Source organism: Pogona vitticeps, chromosome 5, assembly GCF_051106095.1.
Source record: "Pogona vitticeps strain Pit_001003342236 chromosome 5, PviZW2.1, whole genome shotgun sequence".
Lineage (NCBI taxonomy): Eukaryota > Metazoa > Chordata > Lepidosauria > Squamata > Agamidae > Pogona > Pogona vitticeps.
In genome coordinates, this window is record NC_135787.1 from 129,396,855 (window position 1) to 129,420,075 (window position 23,221).

The following is a 23,221-nucleotide window of genomic DNA, read 5'->3' on the forward strand; positions in this document are numbered from 1 at the left end:
GCACGGGACTTAGCAAAAAGGGAGCCCTTTGATCCCTCGTTTTTCTAATTTCGGTTTAGAAAAGGGGGGTTGTCTTATACATTTGGTCATCTTATAAATGGGAAAATACAGTAATCTCCAAATACAGGTTTTCTTTCCTATCTAACGCGGTGCTTGCTGTTTACATTTTAGTATGTTCATTGAAGCATGGCTTCAGCACTAATCAGAGAAGACTTTTTAATTTCAGTTTTTCAAATGCCAAGTGTGTGTTTGTGTGTGTGTGTTTCCATTTTGCTTGCCAATCATTTGCTTTGGTGATCACACTGGTGATAGATACTGTTTTTAAAGGACTGTCTTCTGTTTTGTGGAAAATGAAAATCAACAAGTCCCAAATGCCTGCAAGATTTTCAGTTGGAAGTGTTAGTGAAATATGAGAAAAACATTATTTGACAAATGAAATCAGAAAGACCTGGAAACCTTACCCTTTCATCATAGCTATTGTAGCCCAGTGGTGAGGGGTTCTGTCTGGGAGTTGCATGCATGCATTAATTTTTTAAAAAAACCCAGCCTTTCTCCCCGGCAAAGAACTCAAGATGTATAAAATATAAACATCTTCAGGGCAATGGGAAACCCACCTCTGCTTTAGAATAAGTTTAAAAACAGATGCTCAGGCGTCTTTCTGCAGTTATGCATATAGCCAATCATACTACAGCAAAAAGTCAAAAACATTTTGGAATAGTATACCAGTCCTCTGTTTTCATTGGCCCTATTTGTGATTTAGTTTTACAAGTTTATCCTTTGTATTGCTTCCTTAGTTGCTAGTTGTATTCATTTTTTTTGTTGCTAATTGCTGAACATTTATTCTCTCCCCACCTTCTCCACAGCCGTTATCTCTTTTCTTCAGCTTTCAAAAGACCACCAGCATAGATAATGACCTTTTCTCTCAAATATGAGTTAAGGTAGTCCTGCTTTGTTAATTTAATACCACAGGGTTTCCCTGTTCCTTGAACAGCAGACCTCTAGCATTTTCTTCTTGGATTTTTTTTAAATTTTTTTTTTGGCATGGCTATGTAAAGCTAAAATAGAGCTTGGCACTGTTGTGTCCATGTGATTTCTTAACCTTTCTAATTAAAACTCTAAATGTTTTAATAATAGGATGTTTAGGCAGCGGTGTTTGCAACTGATGAAACATATGTGGAAGATTTTGATCATTCACGGTACATTTCAGACACCTACATACTTGAAGTCTGTGTGAAGCAATCACTGTTTTCTAAAAACAATAATTCCAGTATATTATAATGGTATTGATGGAGATATGTCTTAATTCAAATACTACACACTATATATGGAGGCATTGTAAGGGCAGAATTGATAGTTGCTGTTCCCCAAAGTGCAGCTCTGGTTCTGCCTTCAGCCTCTGTGACGTATAGTAAGAGTTACTTTCTATTCTGACATCATTATATTGTTTTGCTAGACCATCTCTTGTTTATAGAAGACAATGGTGTTGTGGGGACATGGAAACATTCAGCATTCCTATTCCAGTCATAATACTAGGTGCTACCAAAGAACAGAGGAAAATCTTCATTGCCTTTTTCAGCCTTGGCGTCTTAACGTCTCTGTAAATTCCATTGATTCGATGGGACTACTGTAGCTGTGACTTAGTACTGGATTTCAGCCAACGTCTGTGCACAAAGCACACAGAATGTACCCATGTATTCCTGAGAAATGTAACTGCCTCCGCCACCCCCTTTTGCACATACGGCACTTGACACATGGATGTTACTTTTGCTGATATGAGAGACAATGAAGCCCTAGTCAAATTGGTTTAATGTAAAGTTATGCCTGCAGAAGTATGCCCAATGAATCATAGAATATTTACAGATTAATGACACTCTAAAGTCTTATTAATTTACATAAAAAAACAGTGAAGAGATGGAAGGGGAATGGGGCACCCGAGCAGACATGTTAGTATTTAAATAGACAACCTGGAGCCGTTACTGGATTTGTAACATTCTGTTGATGGCACAAATACAAAAACCTCTATTCTAGGTTGGCATCATCAACCAAAATGGCAGTATAGCTTCATACTTCTGATGTCTGCCACTAAATATTTTAGTCAGACAGCACAAAAGAAATTGAATCTGGATTCAGAAGCAGTTTTTTAGAGTACACAACCATAATCACAACTGCAAAGGGAAAAGAGGTGATAAGTTCTACATAGCGTTGGTGGCCTACCTTCCAACGTGCCTTTACCTCAAAATTTGGGCTCTTGTCCCTGACCTCATGCTGGATCTTTGAAACAAAACAGAAAGTAAAGAACAAAGACAAGTGTTGCCGCCATCACCACCTGCCCCTGTGCCATCTAGAGCTGAAGAAGAGGTAGCAGAGGCATGCTGTTTTTCTCTTATCTCTACGCTTGCCAAGTAGATTCAGAGGAAGAGAAGGGGCCTTCAGGAAATAGCTTCCTTCCATGTAGTTCATTGGGCTCCTGAGAAAAAAGGGAACCCAGGTTGCCATCTATTTTCAAAAGTGGACAAAGTCTGGAAGAATTAAGTTACCATTTTCTTTTCATAATTTTCTTTTCACCTTTCTCATTGAGATTTAAGTTCAATTTCAGAGAAGCTCTTGGGAGTTTTACATTATCTTCAATAATGAATTTCAATCTTTGAGAAAGGGGAAGCTGCATACAAAAGCTGGTAAGCCACCAAAATAGACCATCATGGAGAAGGATCTAGGGAGTCTCAGAGAGCTGAACTTTGCCAAGGCCTGATGTTCCCCCACTCTTCTCTATAAAAACACACAGAGACCTGTTGCTTAGTGTATTAAGCTGCACTACAGTAGATCTGTTTAAATGAATGGAACTTGTGTAAGAGATTATCTACAAAACCTCACTGAGTCAATGGACCTACTTTACTGCAACTTACTACACTAAGCAAGAGGATTTCACCAAAAGATAAGACAGACCAAATAGATAGAGACCTCTTATAGTAGTAGAGTACTGATTTTCTACAGAGCCGTAGTACAGGTTTGAAAAATTGTGCATATCACTTAAGTAATCTGGGAGAACAAGTGCATATTAATAATTCAAGCTAGAATCTGATAATAATTGTTTTCTAGAGGAACTAGAAGCTATCATTTGATTGAATGTGATAAAACTTATCAATATAAATTGGTTTCTTTCTGGTAATCCATAGTAGTTATCTGCTATTATTTGGGGTTTGCATGTATTCAAGAGTGAGATCCAATAACCTAAGATATACATTAAATCAAACTTAATTCTGAGTGAATCTCTCTGCTTCACTAAATTCCCTTTTTCCAAGATAAAACTCCCAATAAGCCATTTGCTTCATTTGTTATCCTACACCTGCCAGGATAGAAGGACTAAGCTACATTCTCTCTCTCTCTCTCTCTCTCTCTCTCTCACTCACTCACTCACTCACACACACACACACACACATTCTTTTTGCCAAATTCTTATTCGAATACAGTTCAAAGCTAAACCCCATCTTATGAAAGAGTTGCTTTTAAAATAATGCCCCATAAATAATTGTTCTATTTCTGTACTACAGAACAAATTATTCTTTTCAACAAGTGAGCAATGCTGATCGATGTTCCAAATAAATTATTCATTTTGCATTACACAAAATCATTCAGTTGAAAGTAAGGTAAAAAGCAAACATACAGCTTTCTAACTTGTGTCTCAGAGATCTGAAACCCAGAGATCAGTAATACATAAGAAAAAGCTGCATTGTGATTAATTAGATTTCAAAATGAACATTTATTTCTGAAGAGACTCAAGTTTCCATTACAATCTGTCTAGAAAGTAAACCCTGCAATACATATGTCCAAGTAAGTAATTTACAGAAAAATAATTTAATATTTCAAGTTACTATTTACTAATATTTCTATAATGACACTGATGTAACAGCTGCAATGTTTATTATAAGGGATAATTTTATTTTAGTGAGAAGTGCAAGCATTGTTTCAATAAATATAACTCAGTTTGGCAGAGATTGAAAACAGATTCAAACTACCAAGATCAATGCTAAATAATATCCAGCCATTCCTTTTCAATAGTGTAGCATCTGGATAGCATCAACAAGTAGAAAACCACAGTTTTGTAAGAAACTGAGTATGGGACAGAAGTAGTCCTGTAACTTCGAATAACAACAACAACAACAACAACCTTTATTGGCATAAAAACAAGAAACAGTTGAACATACAGTTAAGTAAATAATTAAAATAGTAAGGAGGGGGGGGGAATAAGCCCGCAGAGGTGCTTAGGGGAGTCAAGTTAGTTTTTTTGGGGACTGGGAAGTGAGAACTTCGAATATGTTCCTGTTACATATGAGTATATCTTTCCTTAGAAACATTGACAGCAACATTAAAAAAGATTAGAACTAAGGATACCTCTCAAAGGTAGAGACAAGCTTGGCATTAGTGTGAAGGCCACTGAAAATTATTAAAGGTCAAGAGTTAGCAGGGCAGTGATGCTGTGCAACATGCTTTCCTTGGGAATAGCTCACCACGTGAATCTACTACAAATCGCAATAGCATGAAGAAACAAAAACTTGTGGGTGGCATGAAGAACTATCTGCAATCTTTGAGATTGGTCAACTTAGGGCTGGCTCTCTCATTCAGCAGAATAACAGTTAAGAGAAGTTATTTTTTTATTGTATTTCCTAGAAACCACCAGCCAGTGTGTCCACTACTCATGAAAACTGGTGGATTCTGGATGTTGTAAGGTTTTAAAATTATTAAGTCAATCTTCCAAGCTCTGGGTAGAATGAGATGACCACTTCAAGCAACAGATCTTACGTGAAGAAAGAGGGGCCGAAACGCTGGAGCTGTGCATATACCATGCAGACTGCCTTGTACTTCTTAGCTAGCCTTCTGCCTTTCCATGTAGAAATGACAGCCAGCACCAGAAATTACATTGAATTGCCTTTCTGGTCAGCTTCTATAGGTGGAATGAAGGAGGTGACATTTTATCCTTTATGTCTGGGAGTCAATCACTTCATGCCAGGCTTGTCCCATAATACATTTGGTAGAAAGGCACAGCTACGGCAGCTGAACTACAGACTTACTACTGAATTTCAGCCACTGTGTTTCTGTCTAGGATTGCTTTGAGTGGTAGCTGGATTACACATTATTGGGATGAAATCCAGTAGTAAGGGCATATTTCATCCTCAGTACAACAGTTGTACTTCATATTTTGCACCATGCATGCAAGATTGGAAGTCCTTTTCACATTGTCTATCACTCACACAGAAGGAATGAAGAGCAACCATTGACTTATATGGGAGGAATTAAACTTGGGGATATTGCTGCAACAGCACTTGCTCTCCAACTTTGTAATTCAACCAGTGAGAAGAAAGATTGCTCCCATGTGCATAGAACTGTTTTGGATCCCTTTTCCTGGCCCTTATATAGTCTGAATAACAGGCATGTGATCTTTTTGTGTGTGTGTGTGTGTGTGTGTGTGTGTGTGTGTGTGTGTGTGTGTGTGTGTGTGTGTGTGTGTGTGTGTGTGTGTGTGTGTGTGTGTGTGTGTGTACGTACACATATAATACAGGCCACTAGTCTGACAGTATGTGCATCTATCAATCAATTGATCGCTCAGTCAATCAATTGATATATAGATATATAGATATAGATATATATAATAAAGGCCACTAGTCTGACAGTACATATATACTGTATATGTTAACTTCTTAAAGGTGACTGTATTTTCCAAATCTAGAATTTTCAGACCATTGACATTTAGCTTGCTTTTCCCTCGCTGCCACTATCATGTCAGAGCTGTGTAGGTATTAAATCTGCAGTGACTGACATGTCGTAATTGCTTCATTCTGGTGTAAGAGATTGTAGCATTTTGTCTCCGAGGCGCCCATTCCTTGCAGCAGAATCAATTCACATTATGATAGGTCAGAGATGATTAGATGCTTCAGGAAGGTTGGGGGAGGGAATCAAACCTGGTTAATGGGAAATAGATAAATGTTTTCTATTTACTCTAGGACTAATTTCACCTTGTGTGGTTAAGTATCTAAAACATGTGAAATGCTTTTTAAAAAGAGGCCCAGAGTGGTCAAGAAGCTACGACTATAATCCAGGATCCCCCTCCCCCTTTTTTTGGCCTTGTTCCATTCTTGCAGTGCTTGCACAAGGAGATGTCTGTACTTTTCTTTAATGAAATTAAGTCACTCTAGTGGGATGATGCCCTGGACACCTTAAAGCATCCCAGGTGGTCACTAGGTAAGTCACATTAGCAAGGAGGTGTTACTCAATGAGACCACACATACTTTGCATAGTGAAGACAATGTATAAATATTTGATAGTAATGGTTTGAAATTATCCATACAATTTGTCTTTACTGCAGGTGATCAGTTCAGCAATTATTATTTTTCCTTTGTTTGTTTCAGTCATTATCTATCTATCTATCTATCTATCTATCTATCTATCTATCTATCTATCTATCTATCTATCTATCTATCTATCTATCTGATTGATTGATTGATTGATTGATTGATTGATTGATTGATTGATTGATTGATTGATTGATTGATTGATTGATTGATTGATTGATTGATTGATTGATTGATTGGATTTTTACCTTGCCCCTCTAGACCATGTCTACTTGGGGCAGCTTAGATAGATAAAAACAGAACAATATAAAATATATAAAATCATAAAATTATGATTATAACAATTAATTTGAAGCAAACATTACCAAGATGACATGAATCAAAAGAAAAAGAAATAAGAATCACTTAATTGACTGGAGGGAAAGCCTGCTTGAATATCCAAGTTTTCAGCTGGCTTTTGAAAACACCCATCGAGGGTGCCAGCCGAATTTTGGTTGGGAGGGTGTTCCACAGCCGAGGGGCCACCGCCGAGAAGGCCCGGTCTCTTGCTTTTTCCTTCCAGGCCTCCCTCTGCATCAGACCCCTCAGCCGTCCCTGCTGGCTATATCAGGTGATTCGGGTAGATCTAGGTGGAAGAAGGCGATCTGCCAAATATTGAGGTCCCAAACCGTTTAGGGCTTTATAAGTAATCATTAGCACTTTGAAGTCAATGTGGAAACGGATGGGCAACCAGTGCAAGGAAGCCAGCGTGGGGGAGATATGTTGGTGTTTTCTCACCCCATGGCTGCCGCATTCTGGACCATCTGAAGTTTCCGCATCAGCCTCAAAGGTAGCCCCACATAGAGTGCATTACAATGGTCTAATTTCGAGATTATGAGCTCATGGACTAGTGAGGGCCCCCCATCAAGATATGGTCGCAGCTGGGCAATCCGCCATAGATGAAAATAGGCGGAGCAGACCACGGACGCCACCTGGGTTTCCATGGTAAGCGCCAGGTCCAGGTGTATCCCCAAGCTGCGGACCTCACTCTTTGCGGCAAGGGTTGTCCCCCCAAACGAAAGGGAGTCACCTATACCGCTGATAGAAGGACCACCCACCCTCAAGACCTCCATCTTGTCCAGGTTCAGCCTTAACCCATTCGACTGCATCCATTCCAATATAGTCTCCAGGCAGCGCTGAAGGGACAGGACGGCATCCACTGAGGTAGATGAATAGGAAATGTAGAGCTGTGTGTCATCAGTATACTGGTGACACAATGCCCCGCACCCCTGATGACCCTGCCCAGCAGCCTCATATAGATGTTAAACAGCATTGGAGAGATGATCGATCCCTGCGGGACCCCACAATTGAGGCTCCACAGGGCTGAGACACTCTCTCCAAGCTGTACTCTCTGGGGGCGGTCCTCCAAGAAGGAACCAAGCCAGGCAAGCGCCAGGCCACCAATTCCTAACTCAGAGAGTCTCCCCAGGAGGATACCGTGGTCGACGGTATCAAAGGCTGCTGAGATATTGAGGAGGACCAACAAGGACATATTGTCCCCATCGGCCTCCCTCAGCAGGTCATCCATCAGTGCGACCAGTGCCGTTTTTGTACCATAGTGCAGCCTGAAACCTGACTGGAATGGGCCCGGGGCGTTGGTTTCGTCCAAAAGCGCCTGAAGCTGATCTGCCACCACCCTCTCAACCACTTTGCTGAGGAAAGAAACATTGTCGACGGGCCTATAATTGCCAATGTCGTCCGTCGCCAAATTTGGTTTCTTCCTAATGGGCCTAATGAGTGTCTCCTTGAGGGCAAGGGGGACCTTGCCCTCCTGAAATGACCCATTAATTATTGTGGTGGCCCATCCGGTTGTTACGGGCCTGGCTGCTTTGATTAGCCAGGCCGGGCAAGGGTTGAGAGAAGAGGTGGTGGCCTGACAGCAATCAAGCGCCTTGTCCACCAAATCCGGTGTCACAGGCTGAAAAGAGTCAAGAATTACTGGGCAAGGCGGAGCGCTGGACATCTCTGCTCGATCCATTGTATTTAAAAAAAGGAGAAAGGTCACAGTGGATGGCCTCCACTTTGGATTTAAAAAATGCTGTAAATTGGTCAGGTGAGATGCTAGTGGGAGGCCCTTCACCCAGACCAATTCCGGATAGATCGCGAACTATACGGAAAAGTTCCGCCTGCTGGTTGGAAGCTTCGCTTATCCAGTCAGCAAAGTGAGATCGTGTAGCAGCCTTTACCTTGGCTAGGTAACGGTTAGTTGCGATCCTGACAGCTGTCTTATTATAACCCGTCGGTTTCTTTCTCCAAATGGATAAGGATAGGTTGCTTGTGATACTGGGACTCAAGAGAGTTGTGCTGCCCGCAGCAGAGCAGTAAATGAGGGTTCTCTTACCTCGTCAAACTTTATAGTACTGTACTCAAGGCTGGCCAAGTTACCAAGCACCTGAGGCAGCAAAATCCCACAAGTGTCTCCTCTCATGCCTGGTGGTGAAAATGCAGTAGTAAACTAGATGACTATACACATTCTACTTTTCCTGACACTGAAGTCAGCCCTACTTAAAGTCCAGCCTTACTGAAAGTTGCAAACACTGAGTTGCCGTCATGTGACAGAAAGCTGTTAAATGAATAGTACCAGGAAAATGGTGCCAGACCTTCCCTAAAAATCAGCAGTTCTTTTCACTCTGCTTGTGGCTGAAGAAAATTCCCATTGGGCTGCTGGTGCCATCTTCCAGGCACTGCCTTTCTCCTGATTTTTGTCTGCCACCAGTTGCTTTGGAAAAGACCATGTGGCCCTTCTTTGACCTATTGACATTCATTGGCCAGAATGTGGATGGTAGTCCAAAATAGAATAGATCAATGGACTTTGTGTAAGTGTTGGTTTGCCTTTTAGCAATTGTTTACTGGATATCCTTTAGCAGTTGGATCCAGGGTATTGTATTTCAGAGAGATTGCACTGATGTTCTTGGAGTTTTCCTTTCAAACTGTTAAAGGCAGAATGTAAATTTGATCAACTGTAGCAATGCAGGGCTGAGATTAAAGTCAATATTAATCACATTTCCAACATTCTTGAAAGAGCCTATAGAATTATTAGAGGCCCACATGAAATATTGTATAGTGTGTTCTGTGCTGAAGACATGCTTGTAATAGTTGGAGTAACATCATAGGGTCACTAAGCTGTTGTTATGGGCTGAATGATGCCTTCTGCATATGGATAACGTGGAGAGATATGCACCATGTTCCAGGATGTAATTGGGATTGTAACAAAATTATGAGGGACACTGTGGCAGCATTTGTTGCCATTGACATATTTAATTGTTGCATTTAGTTCTGAACTAAGCATTTAATTCTGATACCATTGTGTTTTTAATTCTGTAGTTCATGCAAATTATTGCTACTGGGTTACCCCATGGTTATGCCTGATGTTATCTCTGCCATCTTACTTGTTCTTGCAATTAGCTTGTTTTACTATCTCTGGAAGCAAGTTAGCAATACATTTATACCATTGCAGTAGACCTTTGTATAAGATGCTTGAGAACCAGGATTGATGATATAATTAATCTTAATCTCCTCCGTTTACTTAAATGAAAAAATAAGAGCTTGTCCAACATCCATTTGTATAAATCTTTTTATTTGATATTGTAAACTCTCCAAATATAATCTATCTTTCATTATGCCATCTGCCATATTAGGCAGTTTTTAAATATGAAATCAATGTATGAAAATCATAAAAGCTCCCCCACCTTGAGCTTCAGCATGGGGCTGAAAACAACAGAATGAAATTTAACAGGAATAAGTGCAGATTTCCACACCAAGGGAAAAAACCCAAATGCACAGTTACAAGATGGGAGATACGTGGCTTAGTAATACTATGAGTGAGAAGGATCTTGGAAATGTAAATCACAAGCTGAATACAAGCCAACTGTGTAGTGTGGCTACAAAAAAGGCAAATTCAGTTTTAGGTTGCATTAACAGAAGTATAGTCTCTAAATCCCATGAGTTATTAGTTCCTCCCTGTTCAGTACTGGTTAGGTCTCATCTAGAGCAGTGGTTCTTAACCTTGGGTTATTCAGGTGTTTTTGGACTGCAACTCCCAGAAGCCTTCACCACCAGCTGTGCTGGCTGGGGTTTCTGGGAGTTGCAGTTCAAAAACACCTGAGTAACCCAAGGTTAAGAACCACTGATCTAGAGTACTGTTTCCAGTCCTGGAGATTGACTTTAAGAAGGATGCTGACAAACTGGAGCAAATTTAGAGGAGGGCAACAAGGATTATCAGGGGGCTGGAAACCAAGACTGCAAGAACTGGGCATCTTTAGCCTTGAGAGAAGATTGAGGGGAGATATGATTGCACTTTTCACATACTTGAAATGTAGTTATGCAGAGGAGGGGATCTGCTTGTAATCATCTCAGAAGGCAGAACATGTAATAATGGACTCAAGTTACAAGGAGCCAGGTTTCAGCTGAATATCAGGAAAATTTTCCTGTTAGAGCAGTATGACAAAGGAACCAGTTTTCTTGTGATGTGATGAGTGCTCCAGTGCTGGAGGCATTCAAGAGAAAATTGGACACCCATCTGTCAGATCTGCTTTGACTTGGATTCCTGCATTGAGCAAGAGGATGGACTCGATGGCCTTATACACTCCTTCCCACTCAATTGTTTTATGATTCTATCATACCTTGAAAACTGAGTTTTCAAATTCAGGCATCTGATCTGTAGGAAAGTACAAATGTTGCATTTGTTTACAGAGGGCCCAGGGAAATTGTCACTTGCCGTTAGTATGCTTGGAATTTGAATGTTACAATTTTTCCCTTACAGATGGGGAACTCAAGGTGATTTTACCACAACTCATCCTCGACCCATAGTCAAAGTGAAATTATTTACTGAGAGCACTGGCGTCCTTGCGCTTGAAGATAAGGAGCTAGGAAGGGTGAGTGCTGATTTAATTTTAAATGGTTAACAATGCTTGAAAGAATATAATGAGCATGTAGATATTTGCATAGGAGAGGGTATATTTTTGCCAATGGAAATGGTATCAAAACCATCTGGTAAGTAGACAACCCAGTTTGTGAAGTTATGCTGCAAAATCATATCCAGGCATTGGAAATAATCAATTTAAATGAAATGAAAGCTGCCGTTCTTTTCCCCTTTCAATTTCTGAAACTCCCCAGGGCTCTCTTTAGCCCTGGTGAAGCCTTTGGGAGCATTAGGATTGGGGTGGGACCCTCTAATATTCAGAGATAACTGCTGGGAGTATTGGGACCACTAGGAGTGATCCAGAAGCAATTTAGCTGTAATAAACATCTGTTTATCATAGTGCCCAATTTCCTTGTCTATTCTTGCATTTAGTGCACTTTGTTTTGTGATTGGTCATTATAAGGTAAATCTGAACTTAATTTGCAAGGCAGATTGTTGAAGTACACATCTCTTGGAAACTCCTGTTGTAGAAGGCCCAGCAGGTTAATTATATTCATCTTAAAATCTATGTTTACATAAAGTGGCTCATCAGTGGCCGCCCTGCATAGACATCAATGCCATCCTTGGAAAAAACTGTTTTGATTCACATATTTGTTTGAATATTGGGGAGAAAAGTTTGATGTTTGTTTTTTGATGTGAGTTCCTAACATCTCTCTCCTTGTATTCACGAAGGCTTTCACAGCTGGGATCTAATGGTTGTTGAGGGTTTTTTCGGGCTCTTTGGCCATGTTCTGAAGGTTGTTCTTCCTAACGTTTCGCCAGTCTCTGTGACCGGCATCTTCAGAGGACAGCACTCTGTGCTCTGGTGTAGTTGCACTCCCAAGCCAATTACACCAGAGCACAGAGTGCTGTCCTCTGAAGATGCCGGCCACAGAGACTGGCGAAACGTTAGGACAGGGGTCAGGGAACTTTTTTACCTTTTACCCCCCCAAAATTTTTATATACCCCGACATTACCCCCTTGATTCAAAAGGAAGGAAATGATACATTATTTGAATTAAAAATATTATTGAATCTACACAGACTGTGTACTGACTAGCAGGATGCACCAAATTTTATAAAGATGTGCACTATTTTTGCTGGAACACATTGCACTCCAGCCATGGTGTGGTATAGGGAGTAGTAAGGTGTGCCTAGCAAGTTGCATTAAATTTTTGCTAGCCATGAAATTCAAAGATGCCTGCTTCTTGGAAGAAAAGCAATTATAAACCTAGACAGCACCTTAAAAAGCCACTTCCCCCCGCCTCCATTTTTTCCCTCCATTTTCTACAATTACATACATTTAAATAAGCTTGATGAAGTCCTCGGTCTCTCACACCTTTCTTCCCTTGCTTGCTCCTTGCTCCTTTCCCTCCTGCTGCTTGTTTGCAGTCATTTCCGGAGGAAGCAGTTATTCAGAATCCCCGGATTGATTGATTGCCTGGGGCTAATCCGCAGCTGCAACCAATCAAGGAGCTTATCTCTGATCTCTGAACTAATGGAGGATTTACAAGTGCCTGATGCAACCAGGAAGTAACAGGGAGAGGTGGCTTACAATTTGAGATTTGGCTGCAGAGGGTGGGGGTGGGAGGGAGGGTTGTAACACCCTGCTCATTACCCCCAGGATTTTCACTTTTACCCCATTTGGGGTAATTTACCCCATTCCCTGACCTATGCGTTAGGAAGAACAACCTTCAGAACACGGCCAAAGAGCCCAAAAAACCCTCAACAACCATCTCTCTCCTTGTTTGAGAAATGAATGCTGATCTTCCATACAGTGTTATAAATCGGAAATTTTGCCAACCATATTTAACTTTAGTGTTGCGAATACTACAGCAGTCAGGAAACAGGAGGTGGCCTAAAGTCTTAACCTGCTGCACTAGCTCTAGATTTACAAACAGACCTCTTTGGAAGTGTGACTAATGGAGGAGATACATATATTCAGATGGGGTGGGCTTTAAGACCAATGACATTTGGAGAACCCCAAATTCCTGAGCCTTGCCCAGTATGTAAGGCATCTCTCTCTTTCTTCTCAATTTCAATATATATGGCTCTTTCATATTTTAAATCCTGGGCAGCCTAGATGGTGGTAAGATGTGAAAGGTTTGATGGTTCATCACAAACTAAAGTGCTGAAAGGTTCCTACATCTGCCACAGGACTTTGTCTTTTACATGCTTTTTTGCTGGAGAGGGGACTCCTTGTGAATAGTGTTTTATGTTTCTAGATATCACCTCTTAATTGACATGAAGCACTCAAAGGGCATGAACATTCATTAGGAATCATTGGATTAGGATAGTAAAAGTAGCAGAGATGCTCCTTTTCACGAAGTTGTTAGATTGATAGTCCACTTCTAACTAGAGCTAGTGAAGGGAGGCTGTGCACTCTAATATTCTAGTTCAGAACATTGTGTTCGTATAATGTTTCAATAATGTTATCTTAGTTGTAGTAATCCTGGCTTACATTAGTGGAGGAATTCTTATCTGGAAATTTCTTTCACAGCAGTCAAAAGTCATTTCTGTTACTCTGAGCCAAATGACTCCTAATGAAAGACTGTCTTTTTTCTCTCCTGCAAACAATGCTACCTTTTCTTCCTCACAGTGCAGTACCACTTAGTGATTTGAATTACACCTTTTATTATCCATGAAGCCTTGGCAAATCTTTAAAATTCTAAACCTCAGTCCAGACAGGAGAGACTCATTATAAGTAGGAAAGGCATTGCCTAATTCATCATGCATCATTTTGAAAAGATACATCTCCACTTTAATGAGAAGAGTTCTTTTGAATGCTTTTAGGTGTGCTATACTGAATTATGTCACAACTTCCAGTTTTTTTGCAAAATGTATGATGCAAAGTCAATTTAAATATTTCTTAGTCATTCCAAAGGGTGCTTCTCTCATACTGATCTCTGAGCATTCTTAAAACTCCTGTTTTAGCATTATTAAATTTTAAACCAGTTACTGTAGATAGTGCTCTGATACGAAACTGTGTCCAAAGTGGATGACTCAATGTTTGCTCCATCTGAGTAAGTAGGGCTAAAAAATCTTATTGGAAATCTCACCTTGGTTCACACGGAGCAAGAACTTAAGGACTTAACAGTACTTACACGTTTCACAAAACAGGGTGTCTCAACACAGCAAGACTCCTTACTGGAAAAATAACAGATCAGTTGCTATGAGATTTTTAGTGTGTGCATGAGAGTGAAATCGACAGTAACTTTTTTGGAAAAACAAACAAAGCCATGCAGTTCTTAGAGAATACAAAAGAAAGGGCAAGTGAAGCCTTTATTGTACCACTAAAAACTGAACAAAAATTCAGCTTTTGACCTATACCTCAGGGTATGCACTAATGTTTTGTGAATAGTGCACAAAGAAAATATATTTGAGAGTACCAAAAATTCTTGGCAGATGACTGTGCCAGATCTGCTTCTTAAAGGTGTTTCCTTCCCAACTCCTCAAACAAAGGACGGACAAATAATCTGCATTTACCTCACCCATTGTCTTCCTTTCAAACTCAAGGTTCTTATTTAGCAGGGGGAAAGGTAATGCAGAAACTTGAGAATTCCCCATCAGAGAATTGGGAAAAATGGATTGTCATTATCTATAAACCAGAGAAAATACTGTTAATTGCATTTATTATTTTATTTCATTTTAATCTTATTTTATTTTTTAACTCTAGCTCCGACAGCATTCCAGCCACCTAAGTGGAGGCATTCTGGATACTGTAGTTTTTTTTTTAAAAAAGTTCCTATCTGCAGCAATTTTGCACTGTCTATATGTTTTATACACAGATTTGTATTTCTTTGCGTGGTAAGTGACTGAGGTTGATTGACAGTTGTATCTAGAGCATGTGCTAGAGGTGACTGTTATGACAGATGAGAAATGTAGAAGAATGTGTATGAATAAACTTGTGAGCTATGTAACCGGCTTGTGAAGTGGCTGGACACAATTCACATTGCATGTGGAAGGAAGCAAAGGAGTGAGAAGGTGGAAGATAAGGATATTAAGTAAAGTGTCTGAACACAGAAATAGCAGCAACAGTAAACAACTCCAGCCTGTCACAAACGGATTGTGACACCCCCTTCTAAACCGTACTAATGCAGCCTTTTTGGCTGTATTAGAATAGGAAGATGGTGGATAGGGGGATATGCGCCTACGGCTTTACTCTGGCTTATTCAAGCTTGTATATGTTATATAACAACAATTTAGTGTTTTGTGAGCCAGTCTGTTATTTATAGCATTTGTTGAATTAAAATCAACCAATTTTAATGTTGTCTTCTGTCTGCAACAACAGTTGAATCACCTGCAAGGCTATTTTTCATCCAGTATCCTGTTACTTTCCCTTTTTTGTGTTTTATAACAGAACATTCATTAGTCTAGTGCTTTCCCAACTTGATATTCCTAGTCCATGTAATCAAACATTTATACTTAAATAAGGTTTAGATAGGAGGTTCAGAAATGGAACAGGTTGTGCTCATCTTTTGTAGAAAAGTATTGAAAGTAAGAGATGGTTGGGTTAGATCTAGATTTAGGCATGTGCAGCCAGACTGTGAAGTGAACTTCCCTACCCTGTTCCCAGCACACCATTCATAGAGATTCAAGCAAGGGAGATTTCCCAAAACTGGCTAATTTTTTATTCTTTCTAATTTTTCTTAAAAAGTTCTAAAAAATCTTTCTAATTTTAACTACTTCTCACCCAAATACAAAGCAATTTTCAAAGCGTTTCTCAGCAAGTGTGAATGATAATGAGCAGACAAGAGTATCAAGTATGTCATCTTGACTGCTGCCATTAGTATTGTCAACATTCATGCTGCTCTTTGCCGTGTAAAGATTAGCATCTTTTTCCCTGCTGATAATGTGGGCACGATATTGTGCAGTAATTTCAGGCCATTTCCTGGCATTTCCTGGCATTTGAATCATGGATAGAGAAGCACAATATCCCACATTCATGAACTAGAGATTTTCTGAAGAATTGAATTTCCTGGCATTTTAAAACAGAAGTTTATGTATACACTACACACAAATTCCAACAGAAACTTTCCTAATGTAGAAGATCCCAGAAAATGAGCACATGATCTGTAATAGGTTGCAAAGGGGTGACAGAAGGAAGAACACTTTGGATGTGACTATAGTCCCACTGTACTGAAATATTTTGAAAGGCTGTTTTGGGTTTAATGAAATGGTGAAGCAGTGTGAATTAGTGGAACACATACAACAAAGAAACATATACATCATATTCTCAAAGGCTTTCACGGCCGGGATCTGATGGTTCTTGTGAGTTTTTCGGGCTCTTTGGACGTGTTCTGAAGGTTGTTCTTCCTGACATTTCGCCAGTCTCTGTGGCTGGCATCTTCAGATGACTGGAGTAGGAACTCTGTTGATGCTCTGTTGCTGTTTGTTGGATAGTTGAATATTTATAGCTGTGGCAACAGCTTTTGTCCTTTTTGAGGAGATAGGGCGATCAGCATGTTTTGTTGTGATAAGGGGGGAGAGATTATCTGTTACAATGTAAATTAGTCATGACTAGTGTGGAAAAGTTACTTTTTTGTTCATTACAGCTCCCAGATTCCTTCATCCCAGATTAGGATTCTGTGTGGTTTAAAAAAAAACTTCGCATTTCCTAGTGTTGGTCATTCTAATTTACCCCCTTGATTTTGTTGGGTCTACTCTAATCTGGTTAAGTTTGGATTCTAAGTCCAAGTGCACACATTATTTTTATACACTTCTGAGAGATGATGATGTGTGAGGATCAGGTATGCTAATTTTGCTCATGCCAGAGGCCAACTCACATTTTTTGACATGCTCTGTCTTTTAAATACTAAGTTATTCAAGACTTCTAATTCAAAGTGACAGCAATTGTACTTGCTCAACATACAAGTAAATACAGTGGGAGAGCAGCAGGTGTTGTCTGAATACAGAGGCCATTTGAATATAAAGATAATATAGTCTTTTTTCATGTTTTAATTAAGAAAATAAAACTCTTATTCTTAAATTGCTTGTCATTGTAAAGTAGTAAATGTAAATATTTTACACTGCATATTTGACATTAATTTTTTATCTTTTTTCTGCTAAATATGCTGTGTATCTGCTTCTTCATAATATTTTTCATAAAAATAGCTTACTGTGGTATCCAATTGTTTTTACAAAAATCACTTCACTTTCTCACTGATTTACTAATTTATTCATGACACAGCATTTGCAGTATACAGAAGGATCATATTAAAATTCATTTTCAAGACAATAATAAAGCATTTAAAACATTAAACAGGAAGTCATATAAAATACAGTAATGGCTGAATTTCTGTTGCTCAGGACAAGCCAAATTCTACCCCTGGGCTGTTCCTCCAAGGAAATAAATTGTCCCAGGGGTGCAAGCTTGATGGCTTGGTTCATTCACACATTTACCCCAGGAATCCTGACAGGAATCTACCAAGGATTCTGGCCAATATATGATTAATTGTATACTAGAAGAAACAAATAAAATATTTTTGAGTCAAAATCATGCCATATCAGCTGCATTATCTCTTGCTCTGGTAACATATTCTTTGTACAGTGGTGCCTCGCATAACGTTTGCTTCGTTTAACGTTTTTTTCGCTTAACGTTTATTTTTTCAGAGTCAGATTGTGCTTCGTATAACGTTTTTCCCTATGGGCGATTTTCACATAGCGATTTTGGGACCATGCTTCGCTTAACGTTTTTGGTTTTAGGTCCCCTGCTTCACTTAACAATGTTCATTTTTTCAATTACAAAAGTGTCTTAACATGTTGGAAAACGGTTTTAAATGCTTGGAATCGTTAGTGCACCTTCTAAAATGTGTGCATACTTAATTTGGCATTGATCTGACTTTTCGTTAATTTTTTGTGAATTTTTTTCTCCCCCATAGGAAACAATGAAGCTGTCAGATTTTGACAGCTGTCAAAAGTTGGGGGGAAAAAAATCAGCATAAATTAACGAAAAGTCAGATCAAAGCCAAATTAACTTTTGCATCCGTTTTAGAGGGTGCAGAAGCTAATCCAAGCATTTAAAACCATTTTTGACCCTTTTATGACACACTTAAATTTGCAAAAATTGACTTCGCAAAGCCATTGAAATGTATTGAGTCGGCTTCAATACATTCCAATGGAGGAAACATTGTATCGTTTAACAATGTTTCCTATGGGTTTTTTCGCTTAAGGACGCCAATCCGTGCCTATTGGAACGGATTAACCGGTTTCCAATGCATTCCTATGGGAAATGGTGTTTCGCATAAGGTTTTTTTTTTTGGAACCAATTAAAAACGTTATGTGAGGCACCACTGTACATTGCAGGGCAAATTGAGCATTGATAAGCTACTGCATCGTTTGGTTGTCCTGATGTTCACGTGTTGTTGTTCTAGCAGATAAATATTCCCATTTTCAAAAATTGTCCTTATAGAAACTAAAATTAAGACCTGACCTGTAAATGTCTTTCCAGGCTTAAAACCTGCTTGTTGGGATACAAGAAAAGGTTCAAATTGTAGCATTAATCTATTCAGTATCATTTTTCATGCACTTTGATAGAGTAATAAGATTGGCCTTCTAGAACCCCCTGTTTCTTTACCTGACTTTAATGTAGCATTCACATGGGTCTTTCAGCATATTCGGAATTTGATTATTTTTTAGACAATTGTTTTTTTAAATAATAGCCAAACTGTTTATATTCTATTTATATTTTTCCATCTTGAATGATACTAATTTTATTGATTAAATGCTGTTTTAATTGTTTTATGATATTTTTATTGTAAGCCGCCCAGAGTAGACGTGGTCTAGATGGGTGGATATAAATCAAATAAATAAATAAATAAACAAATAAACAAACTGTTCACTTATTATTATTGTTACAACTAGAATTGTTTTTGTCTTCTGCTTTTTAGACTGTTGTTTCTTTCCTTTCCAAATTTGAAAGTAAAGGTTCTTGATTTCCCAGTGCTCTTTTTCCTCTAAATCCCACATTTTCTAACCCTATAGCTTCCAAAAGTATTCTCATCTGTAAGAACTAACTTGTTTTTTCTGTACCTCTGCTTCTGAGGTTGACTTTTGTTTCCTCTAACCTGGTTAGATAAGAGTTTCATGTAATACTTGAGAGAATTGCCATAATTCTTCCCTTGAGTCACCAATAATACACTATACCATTCTTTAAATCAGAAGTGGACAACTTTGACAAGTCCAGGAAGCAATTTTCTGCCCTTGGGAGCCTTTAGGGGATTGCACAGACTGCCCAAATTGTGAAAAAAGAATATGGAAGAAACTAATGGAACTGAAACATTCCTGGTTTTGCAGAGTCAATATATACACTGCAGGGAAAATATGCAACCTTTTGAAGGGTGAATTATTGCTCCCCCAGACGTTCAGGAGTAGCAATTCATCTTCCTTTTTTCCTAGGGAAAACTATTTTTGGTGAACATAGTGGGAGTCTGAGGAGACTAGGGACTACAAAAGTGACTCTGGGGCTGTATGCAACTACAGGACAAAATTTGGCTCACTCCTTCTTCAAATGAAATCCATGGTTCCCTGGCATTTTTCTCTACACCAATTATTCTCAATTTTTGGAATTCCAGAAATTTTCAGACTTCCTACTTGAGCATCCCTGACAACTGACAATGTTGTTAAGGGCTTTGGGGAGCTGAAATCCCAAATAGCTGGAAGTCCAAAGGCTGAGAGTCGCTGACCTACCCTAATTCCTTTGTTAATGAAGTGTCAGCCTTGCCAAGCTTTAAGCTTGTTAGCAGAGCATTTTTTTGAAGTACAAAAGCTCTGAATTGTTGATGGAAACATGCTGCTTATTTTCTAGTATTCCTTAGTGAAAACTTTCCCTGCTTTTCTCTAATTCCTAGTTATATGATTTGGACAGTGCAAGCTGAAGACGTTCAGCTCATGAAGCTCTGGGGTTATAAACTGTTTGTTGAGACAAGCAAACATAAGCTACCGTATTTGCCGGTGTATAAGGCAACTGGGCATATAAGACGACCCCCCAACATTTCCACTCAAAACGTAGAGTTTGTTATATACTTGCTTTATAAGACTACCCCCTCTTCCGCATGCGTGATTCTGGTTCCTTTTGCTGGGAGAGAGCGAGGGTTTCCTGGAAGAAGGACAGCATCAGTGCCAAACAGCAGACTGTCGGGAAGCAGCAGAGAGGCGGCAGCCATTTTGGAAAGGCGGCAGCCATTTTGAGAGGCAGCAGCCATGTGGTCGCATCTCAAAATGGCTGCCTCCTCCCTGCTGTTCCAGACAGTTAGCTATTTGGCGCTAGAGCCGGCTGTTCCCAGGCTAGGAGCGGGGCTCTGCTCGGGTAAGTGACTTCGCTGGTAGAGAGGGTTTGCTGGACATGCACCCAGCGTACAAGACGACCCCCCCCCACTTGGAGGCATGTTTTCCAGGGCCAAAAAGTCATCTTGTATGCTGGCAAATACGGTATGTTTTTTAATATTTTACTCCCACATTAGACTGTTGCATCTGCTGGAAGAGGTATAGGTCAAGAGGAAGCTGTGTTAGATAGATTTCATATGGGAGAAACTGCTGATATACAGAAGAATTTGCCAGCCCATGATGAAGGAAATGTTGAACAGGGCCTGTTCAGCTTAAATACCAGTTTTAAAATGGCAAATACTATGTGAGAGATATGGACAGGCTCAAGCATCAATGCTAAGGGGAAGGTAAATTGAATAATAAGGAAACCTGTCAGTCTGTCATAAAATTTTGCAGAAGAAAGGTCAGGGCTAATACAGGAGTATTCTGTATATATTGAAATCAGATCTTCAAAAGAAATAAAAAGAAAGAAAGAAAGAAAGAAAGAAAGAAAGAAAGAAAGAAAACTCTCCAGTTTATGAATGTGGAATATTGTGCTTCTCTGTCCATGACTCAAAAATACTAGGAAATTGCTCAATATTACTGTACAGTATCTTGCCTGCATTGCCAGCAGGAGAAGGATGTTAGAGATTACATGGCAAAGGGGAGCTTGGATGTTGATGACACCAGGATGCCCTCTCGTCCTTGCTATCATTTACAAAAAGACACCAAACAGGGAAAAATTCCAGAACCTGATTCTTTTAAAAAAAAAAATCAGTTAATTGCTTCTCACCGAAAGAAATCAAAATCCAGTTTAAAAGTTGTAATTTCTTTCTCTTTTTTTTGCCTTCCTGCTTTTTTAGAATTGCTTCGTAGAATATTGATTTGTTCACAGTATCATCGCTACACTCTTGCGCAGCAATAATGTTGGCCACATCAAAGTAACCACAGGACTCTTTGAATCAGATGTCACCTGGTAACTGAAGTGAAGGAGCGTAGAATGGAAGAGCATATGCCTGATACTTGATTCCTGATATTGCCATATGACAAATTGGGAAATAAATATGTAGTGTTTATTCTCCTGCAGTATTGAATTCAGTTTTTTAATATGCTTAAATAATAAGAGAACAGAAAAGAACTAAGCCATACAAGCAGACTAAAAAAAATCCCCCAGGCAAAGAGCTGTGAATAATTATCTAAATTTAAAAAGAAGGAGGGGTAAGAACAGTTATATGAGTTTCATTAAAGATAAAAGAAAAAGTTCAGAAGTCCAGGTAAAATAAAAGCTTGGTATAAACTTCAATAAAAGAGTACAACTGTCATGATTCCACGTGTCCCCCGCTTGTTTCACTAAGCTAAGAGCTCACGCTATGTGTCTTTCAGCTGCCACCAGTTAATGACATCAACATTATCTATTATTAATGATCGACGTCCAGGCCATATGTTATTTTAAAAGAAACAAATAGAAATTGTTTATTGTTATAGATGATGATTGTTCGAGCAATGTTGTTAACTCTTAACAAACATCCTCCTTCATCCACTCTCAATCACCACTCTCCCACCCAAATTCCAAACCACACTTAAACTTCCTCAACTGATCTCAAACTCCAGATCTAAACAACCCTTCCTGCTGCGTCTCTTATATCTCGTGACTCCGACCCTCCGGCACTCCCACTGGTCTATGCAGATATGATATGAATATTCATGACCTGGGCAGACATCACAACAACATATCCTGATATGTATCTTATATTACTCCAGAATGCTCATGAGGACTATGTGGCTCTGCAGATATTGTTGAACTGTACTTCCTGTAAGCTTTAGGCAGCATAGCTAGTTACACACAACAATGGAGACTGCAGTTCATCATCATTTGGGATTTCATATGTTCTCCAGGGCTTGCAAGGTTGAAACCTTAGGACTTTTTGAGTAACAGGATCCTCAACATTATCCATTATCCTAGCCCAGGTTCTTTGAACTTAGCTGTAATCCTCCCAGGAACTCGGAGAAAAATATTGTTACAGAATACCCCTGTTGTAATGTAAAATATTTAAGGGCAGTTGGGTCTTGAGCACACAATTAAGGTCCACTTGTCAGTTGTTAACATGGAGCAGTTGAGCTGCCTGTAACTTTTATGACTGATGTTGAACTAGCCTGTTGGCACTGTTGGAAAGTTGGCCAGAGCTGGCCAGTCAGTTATGTGCAAATCTGGCTTCTCTTGCAAGGTCGAAGAAAAGGTTTTGTCAGTCCTGTATCAGGGATGAGGGTGATGGGCAGGGATTGAATGTGCACCAAAAATGCAGGGAGTGCGCTTAAGGAGGACACAGGGTTAAATTAAAGCATACCTGTGTGAAACTGTTATGCTCTGATTTTAATCTAAAATACTGAGGAATGGGAACTGTCTTCTGTGATTAGGTCTTTGGGCTCCTGGAAGTGTCTTATGAAGTTTATTGATCTGTTTCAGTATGTAAGCTAGAAGTGATTGAGTCTTTAAAAATCTCAGCATTACCTCAAAGTTTGGATACATGTTTTGCTAAGAATGTATAATATATCTATATAATAAAGCTCGATCATTTTCATCTTCCCTATCTAAAGAATTCTCACAGCATCAAATGGCAGGACAGAGTCTCTGAAAC

General features: G+C 39.4%; 1 protein-coding gene across 13 annotated transcripts in view; it reads left to right on the forward strand.

Annotated features, from left to right (window-relative positions):
* The window catches only part of CADPS2 (calcium dependent secretion activator 2), a 371,478-nt gene that overhangs the window by 140,664 nt on the left and 207,593 nt on the right, over positions 1-23,221 (forward strand). For all 13 annotated transcript variants that reach the window (XR_012087419.2, XR_012087420.2, XR_012087421.2 and 10 more), the window contains exon 7: positions 11,146-11,257. Coding sequence is in view for 10 of the 13 variants with exons in the window: in XM_020803108.3 (XP_020658767.3) it covers positions 11,146-11,257 (112 nt within the window). In the remaining 3 variants the exon portion in view is untranslated. The remainder of the gene's footprint in view (positions 1-11,145; positions 11,258-23,221) is intronic.